General features: G+C 37.1%; 1 protein-coding gene across 1 annotated transcript in view; it reads left to right on the plus strand.

The window, feature by feature from the left end:
- VTA1 (vesicle trafficking 1) overlaps positions 1-2478 on the plus strand; it is a 61267-nt gene extending 58789 nt beyond the window's left edge. The window contains exon 8 of the mRNA XM_006197767.4: positions 1371-2478. Within this exon, the coding sequence (XP_006197829.1) occupies positions 1371-1516 (146 nt within the window). The 3' untranslated portion in view covers positions 1517-2478. The remainder of the gene's footprint in view (positions 1-1370) is intronic.
- The last annotated feature ends 5351 nt before the right edge of the window (positions 2479-7829 follow it).

Genomic DNA, 7829 nt, shown 5'->3' on the forward strand with positions numbered 1-7829 from the left:
TTGTTTCAGTGCTAGGTTTTGAAAATTTTAAAAATAATAATTTGGATAAGAAGTTATCATCAGAGTACCTGGAATTGCTATGTGCTTTGAAGTCCTTGCCGAGGGAATAGCAGACTTTTCATTTTATGCTGTAATATATGGCAAAGTTAAAAGCAACCCGAGTCATTCTGTTTATACCCATAGGCTTATAAACAGAATCAAAATTATTATCTGTTTTTTATAGTCTGTACCCCCAGCCTTCTGATCAGTTCTCCTTAGATTCCTCATAAAAGTTTCTAAAGGATTTATTTCAAAAGATAAAACATAATGTAAGTTTCTAATTTCATCTTTAGAAATAGATGTTCAAGTATATTCAAATCTTAGATTAAACGAAATGTTTTCAGTGTGGTTTTTTACCCAAATTATTTAGTTGGGCTCTACCCATATTAATCATGTGTCACTAGAAAACTTGCTTAGAATAAATTTTGGACAAATAATTGGTAAGGGATGTTTACATGTTTAATTATTTAGTTTAATGATATATCTTAGTTAAACCTTAGAGTTTTATATATGGATGGCATAGAAATGTAAACTATTTTCAGTTGCTTAGGGAAAAAAGATGACATGTAATTTTTTTTTGCATAAAGTTTGTTACTTAATTTTTTTTGAAGGTTATATTTATATTCCAGTTCAAGTGAGGGTTGAATGATTTAGTCTGCATGTATTGTCCCATGGAAAGAGAGGCTCTGATTCTGACATAAATACCAAAGCTACTCTCCTTGTTTTATACAGAACATATTTGCAATTTTTTGCAATTTGCCAAAATGTAAAGGCTTCTAGTTTATTACTTCGGGAGGAAAAGTTACTATGTATTGGCATATGTATGATTTATATTAGTAATTTAAAATTTTAAAAGCATGAAGAAAATTAAATACAACTGGGGATTAGGGAAAAAAAACTTCGTGTTTTTATATAACCTTAAATATTTTCTGTAATCATGAATGTGAGTATTTACCTAACTTAAAACAACACCTTAAAAAAACAAACAAAACAAAATACAAAACAGAAACAGCCTCATAGACATAGAATACAAACTTGTGGTTGCCAAGGGGGCGGGGGGTGGGAAGGGTTAGACTGGAACTTCAAAATGTAGAATAGATAAACAAAATTATACTGTATAGCACAGGGAAATATACACAAGATCTTATAGTAGCTCACAGAGAAAAAAATGTGACAGTGCATATATATATGTTCATGTATAACTGAAAAATTAACTCTACACTGGAATTTGACACAACATTATAAAATTATTATAAATCAATAAAAAATGTTAAAAAAAAACACCCTTTATTTTCTTTATAAATATCTTAATCACTCTGTTTTCCTTCTAGGAGATATCCGACTAACACCAGAGGACTTTGCTAGAGCTCAGAAATACTGCAAATATGCTGGCAGTGCTTTGCAGTATGAAGATGTCAGCACTGCAGTGCAGAATCTGCAGAAGGCCCTCAAGTTACTGACTACAGGCAGAGAATGAAGCCTTTGTGCAACAGATCCATGCATTTTTGGCTTAAAGAACTAACAGTCCATTACTCTTATCTTCAGCCTATCAGAAGCACAGTTTTAAGGAAGATTTCAGTTCCACTGACTATAACAATGAAATCTGTGTCTGTGTATCAGATTCCTGTTGAAGCATTCAGCAGCAGCCTCAGCCAGTTTTCATTGTCCTTTTAGTGGATCCAGTAATCTCTGGGTACATAGGGCTGGTGTGAGCAAGATCCTGAAAAATGGCCATTAAACCCTGCTTGTTTAAAAAATGAAAATACACTTCTATAAAATGTATTGGGAATGAGCTTTGTATCTTAATTTACATAAATTAAGGAATTTCTTTAAATCTGTAATTTGGATAAACAGACCACAGTACTTTGCTATAAAATTCTAAATTTAACTTTTAGTTAAGATTGCCAGAATATTCTAGATTAGAAATCATGTTTTTGTTTTCCTCGGGACTTATAAAACAGATATGAACATCCTAAACTTTTAGATGAATCTGAGAGAGATTATGTTCAAATTTCAATTTATATTCATACTAAATATAGCTACATTAAAAGTTAAAATGTTCATGGAAGGAAATAAGGTAAAAGAGGTAGAATCAGTTTTAGACTTAAGAATAATATTGGTTTCCCAGCTGTTTTCCCTTATCCATTGAAGCTTAAGGTGAATTGATATTTGCTTCATAGGCAGTTTGACTGCATGTATTAGAGAATGAAGACAAGACATTTATAGTAATGCCTGGAAACTTGGTGCTTTGAGTTAAGGTTCTCTGCTGCTATGGGATGGATTCCATAGAGTATATAGCTACAGATGATGCAGAAGATTATGAGAATGTAGAATCTCAGTTGTTAAGTTGATAAGTTTTGTGGGAATTTAGGGACTTACTGTGTCACCTGCATTTGTGCTGTGTAAACAATAAATACCAGGTTTCTTTTAACTAGTTCAGTTTGTTACAGAGCCAAATGTCTGTTTTGCATGCTAAAATTGTCACTTTTTTTAAGTCATTATTTTTAGTTACAAGAATGTGGACATTTCTATAGTAAGAGACAATTTTTAAAAAGAGAAGTTTGGCAGATTTACCTGAAATTTATCTGATCCATAGTATTCATTCTACTAATTGGAATCCTTTAACAAAGGGGTCAGCAAACTTTGGTTCATGGGCTGGCAACTTGTGTAAATAAAGTTTTATTGAAACAAAATCATATCCATTTATGTATGTTTTCCATACTGCAGAATTACATGGACTGCAAGTCTAAAATATGTTATTATTTGGCCCTCTTAGAAAAAGTCTGCTGACTCCTAACAGTCTGTTTCAAAGAAAATGCATCATTAACTCAATCTCTTACGTCTATTTTTCTGTGCATAAATATAATGCTGTTGTATAAGGTTTGATAGAAGAAATATCCCAACAGATTACACTGTCCTAAATTATTGCAAAAACAAGCCCCCAAAAACATGCCTCCCGAAAAACATTCTCGTATCTTTCACAACTAAAATTCTTAGAATATTTGTAGGGTGTGACATTTGCATCGAATTCCAGGGCTCTGATAATAGTTTTCTAGGACCTTATTGAACGAGAAGATTGACTATCTTTCATGTTATAAGAGGTAAATATAAAATATAGTTCAGCAAATTTTAATTCAGATCTTAACATGTCTGGACGCTAGAAAGAAAACTGTCACCTCCCATTTCACACCCTACCTGTTGCTCCGGTTGGGAGAGCACGCGGAGGGAGGACAATGGGGAAGCCGTGGGGTCTGCTGAGAAGCAGGCTGTGGCGGAGCAGCACTTACCTGTCACGTGCAAGTGACGCCACTGGCCTCAGAGCTGGTTATGAGAGCTAAGTGAGAGAGTGCGCGTGAAGTTTCCAGCAAGTAGTAGCATTCCATAAGTGTTTATCATTATTAACATTAATATTACAAGAATACTGTAAGCTGTCAGTAATAGTTTATTTCCCAAATATCAGGAAATCCCAGTTGTCTGTGTGGCCAGTTACTTAAAGATGCTTTCTTGGGGTGTGAGGATAGATCAAGTGGTAGAGCGCGTGCCTAGCATACATGAGGTCCTGGGGTCAATCCCCAGAACCTCCATTACAATAAATAAGTAAATAGAAAACCTAATTACCTCCCCTCCAAAAATTTCTTTCTAAATAACTTTAAAACATGCTGGAAGTTAGAAATTTTCTGTGTTAGAAATTTTTTGTTATAACAACTAGGATCGACCATTTTCATTTGGTCATTCAGCATGCATTTATTGAGCAGCTACTGTGTGCCTGGTATTGTCCATTGCATGAGGAAACAGCAGAAAACAAGAAAAAAAAAATCCCTGCCTCATAGTTTTATTCTAATGGGGAGGAAACAAACAAACTGAGTAAGTATACCGTGTATTGTTTTCAATGGGTAACTGGTAGAAATGTACATCTCAAGCTTTACCCCAGTCCTACCATATCAGAAACGCCAAGGATGGGTGGGGCCCAGCATCCTTGAGTTTTAAGAAACACATTAGGTAACCTGGGGGGCCCTCAAATTGGAGTGGATTAGCCTACTCAGATCAAAAGGATTGAGAGTCTGGGAGGAAGGTCCCCCTCAAGTGTAGTCCCTTGACCCCCAGCATCAGATCACCTAGGAACTGGAAGTTTGGAACCCCACTTAAGGACCTTCTGTACTAGATAGTGATAAATGTTCTGGAGAAAACCAGGATGTGGGAAAGGAAGTGCTTAGGAGTGTGTGGGCGTGGGCACACTTAAATGGGATAGGACAGGCCTCGGGAGTGAAGAAGGAAAGGGAAGAGGAGCATTCCTGGCAGAGGGGGGTCAGCAGAGAAGAGGTCAGAGGGTGTAAGTGAGGAAGGCTGGTGAAGGAGCTGGAATGCACAGGATTACGTAGGCTTTTTGTAAGAGACTTGGCTTTTCCTCTGAGCAAGATGGGGAGCCACTTAAAGCTTTTGAACAGAAGAGTAGCTTGACGCAACTTAATTTTTGAAAGGATTGTATTGGCTACTATGTGGAGATAAGACTGTAGGTGGACAAGGATGGAAGCTGGGAGACCAGTTAAAAAGAATATTATCGTAATTAAGGTGAGATGTTCCGATGGCGTAGATTGGGGTAGAAGTGGAGGTGATAGGATGTAATGGGTTCCTGGCTATTTTTTTAAAGCAGAGCCACAGTCTTGCTGATAAACTGGAGCTGAGGAATGAGCAGAGGAGGAGTGAAGGTTGATTCCCTGGTTTTGAACGTGAACTCTTGGAAGGAGTGAGTAGTCTTTCATTGCAGTGGGGAGAGTTGCCGAGTTCTCCTGACATTTAGGCTGAAGTACAATGTTCCCAAGTTCTTGTGACCATCCCAAGTAAAACTATTTGATAACGTTGTTTTGTCAATACAGACAGAGGGGAAGAAAAAATAAGATTAAGTTCTGTCTACAGTGGTTTCCACAGACATCTCACCAAATCACTGCTGAGCTGGAGCTAGAAGCCAAGAACGGTTCCCAAGGGTAGCCTGGTCAGGGAAGTTTGCAGGCTTCAAGACTGCACCGAGAAAAAGACCTCACTTACAGGTCTTCAAAATTAATCTCCTAAGGTTCACAGAACTTATTTACATGTGACTTGTATGTCCAGAAATCTGACATTACTGATTATGGGTTAAGAAAAGATTATATACCATCTATCCTTTCTAAAGAAACTTAAATCCTGATAGCATTGTTACAAAAATATCTTCAACTCTAAAAGAACAATTACTGACGCGGGGTTGAAAGGTGTTGGGTATCTGCACAGCTTTCTCTCTACACATCTGCGTGTTTTTGTTTTTGTTTTTAACTTTACTCATATTATGTTCCAAAGCATTTGGATCAGGTCATCTAGTTTGGACCATATACATAAACCTCCACCAGTAGAAAAGTTCTGTTCTTAAAGGAGATACAGAATTTTAAAACATCCCTCTTATAGAAGTCTGCTTACCTGGCTGGTTGTAATCTTTGATGTCTTTGTGGAATTCTGAGACTAAAAGCTCCTTTAATGGAGTATACTTGAGTAGGACTAACTCCAACCAATGATATTTTAATAATAGCAAATACGATAGCTAACATTTGAGTGTTTACCAAATGCTAGGCACTAGTCTAAGTATTTTACATGTATTCGTTTAACCTTGCCAGTGATCCTGAGAAGTAGATCCTATCACTGGTCATTGTTTTACAGATGGGAAAACAACCACAGGGTAGTAAATTTGCCTGAGACTACACAACTAATATGAAATTTTCTGAGCTCAGACTGCCTACTTCAGACAATCATATTGTCATCCATGTAGATAAATCATCACTTAAATTATTAGGAGAAAAGAGAGACGTTACCAAGTTCACTGAACAATTCCTATTACTAGTGGGAGGTGTAGCAGTTGGATTTTTCTATTATCTGGACAGTGTTTCAGTTAACTGGCTGCTTGGCTGTAAATTCAGGGCGTGATTATACACACTGGAGCCCATGGCCCTTCTGATAGCAAATGGACTTTGAGTCCAGGGAGAAAATAAGCAGGATTTGAATGACTGTCCAATGGATTAGTGTGACATCCTTGCGAACATGACCCCCATTGGTAGGGAATCTTGCGTTTCCCAGACACTCCTGTTTTTTTCCTCTTTATTTTAAGCAACATTACCGTTTTCCCTAATTAGATAGCTGTCATAGAAATATGGACTTCAAAATAAAATTAACAATAATGTTAGTAATTAGCTATTTCTTCAAGTTAAATTTCTGCCTTCAAGTGTGAAGCAAGAACACCTGCCCCTTACTTTGGATATTCCTTAAAATTGAGGGGAAAGAGAATGATTGCATAACAATAATCCAAGAATATAGCTTGTTGGAAAACTATTTTCCTAGTGCAGAAATACTGGGAGATTTTGCAAAAATGTTAGTGTCATTCATTTGTTCAAAAGTATGTATTGAGCATCTATCATCAGTTAAAAGTTTAACATGCTAATGCTGTATTGGAGGTTATGTGTGAGACATAGTAATTCCTCCTGCAGAAAGTCAGGAAAGGCCTGGGATAAGAGACTGACCTGCAGATTTGCCAGACAGAAGCAGGAAGAACTTAGCAAAAATAAAATCGTGAGCAACAGCATGGAGGAAAAAAATGTCAGAAATTCAGAAATTTGAGTAATTTAACATGCTATAGCATATGGCCTATTGGGACCAAGATTTGTAAACGTGAGATTGCAGAGGTGGGAGGATGTTATGGACTGAAGAGTTTCCCCCCAAAACTTAGTAGGTTGAAGCCCTACCTCCCAATGTGACTATATTTGAAGACAGGGCCTTTGGGGAGGTAAAGAAGGTTAAATGAGGTCATAAGGGTGGGGTCCTCATTCCATAGGACTGGTGTTCTTATAAGAAAAAGAGACACCAGAGTTCTCTCTCTCCACGTGCACGTGGAGAAGAGGCCATGGGAGGGCACACTAAGCCAACAACAAGCCAGAAAAAGAGAGCTCCCCAGAACCCAACCCTGATGGTACCTTGATCTTGGACTTCCAGCCCCCAGCTTAAGCCACCAGTCCGGTATTTGGTTACGGTAGCCCAAGCACACCAAGACAGGAAGCAAGAGGACGAAGGCACTGACAGTTCTGCCAAATAATGGACGTTTTTCACTCTGAAAGTGATGGGAGGTGTCAAAGAATTTTAATCCTAAATTTCCTCTCACGTCTATGGCTCAGTCTGCTCTGTTAAGAACGATCTTTATCTGTGTATCTCTGTGAAGGCTTTGGTCCCCTCAGATGCGCACTTAACATATTGGTTGCTTGATTTATCAGTAACCCATGGAGTTAGTTTTCTCTTTTTGATCAGCTAAGTCGTTTGTGTTGTGTTACAGATGACATTCAAAGTCCCTTAAGAAAGAAGAAGGATGTTTAGATTTGTCTATTGTGCTATGCTTTTATATTTTATATATAAAACTAATAGCACTCCTTCAACAACTTGGCAAAATTACTATTTACCTCTCCACTTTATATATCACGTAAGTTAAAATACAGATGTATATAAACATTATGTCTATGTATATTCTCTTCGTTAGATCGTTAGATGCTACGTAACTTGATGGTAAGAGCTATTTACACATCCATGAATCCCTAGTGCTTCACTGATGTCTGTTGCATACTAAGTACCCCTAAGTGGTGAAATTAATAGATGAATGGGTGAAAAATAAAGAAATTATGCTGAACTCATCAAATAAATGTTCATTTTGTTCAGAAACATCAGTTCTCTAATAGTGTAGCACGAGATAAATTTATGAAGGATAATTGCATCCAAAAGTTCTGAAATCA

This window comes from Vicugna pacos, chromosome 8 (genome assembly GCF_048564905.1).
Source record: "Vicugna pacos chromosome 8, VicPac4, whole genome shotgun sequence".
Classification (NCBI taxonomy): Eukaryota; Metazoa; Chordata; class Mammalia; order Artiodactyla; family Camelidae; genus Vicugna; species Vicugna pacos.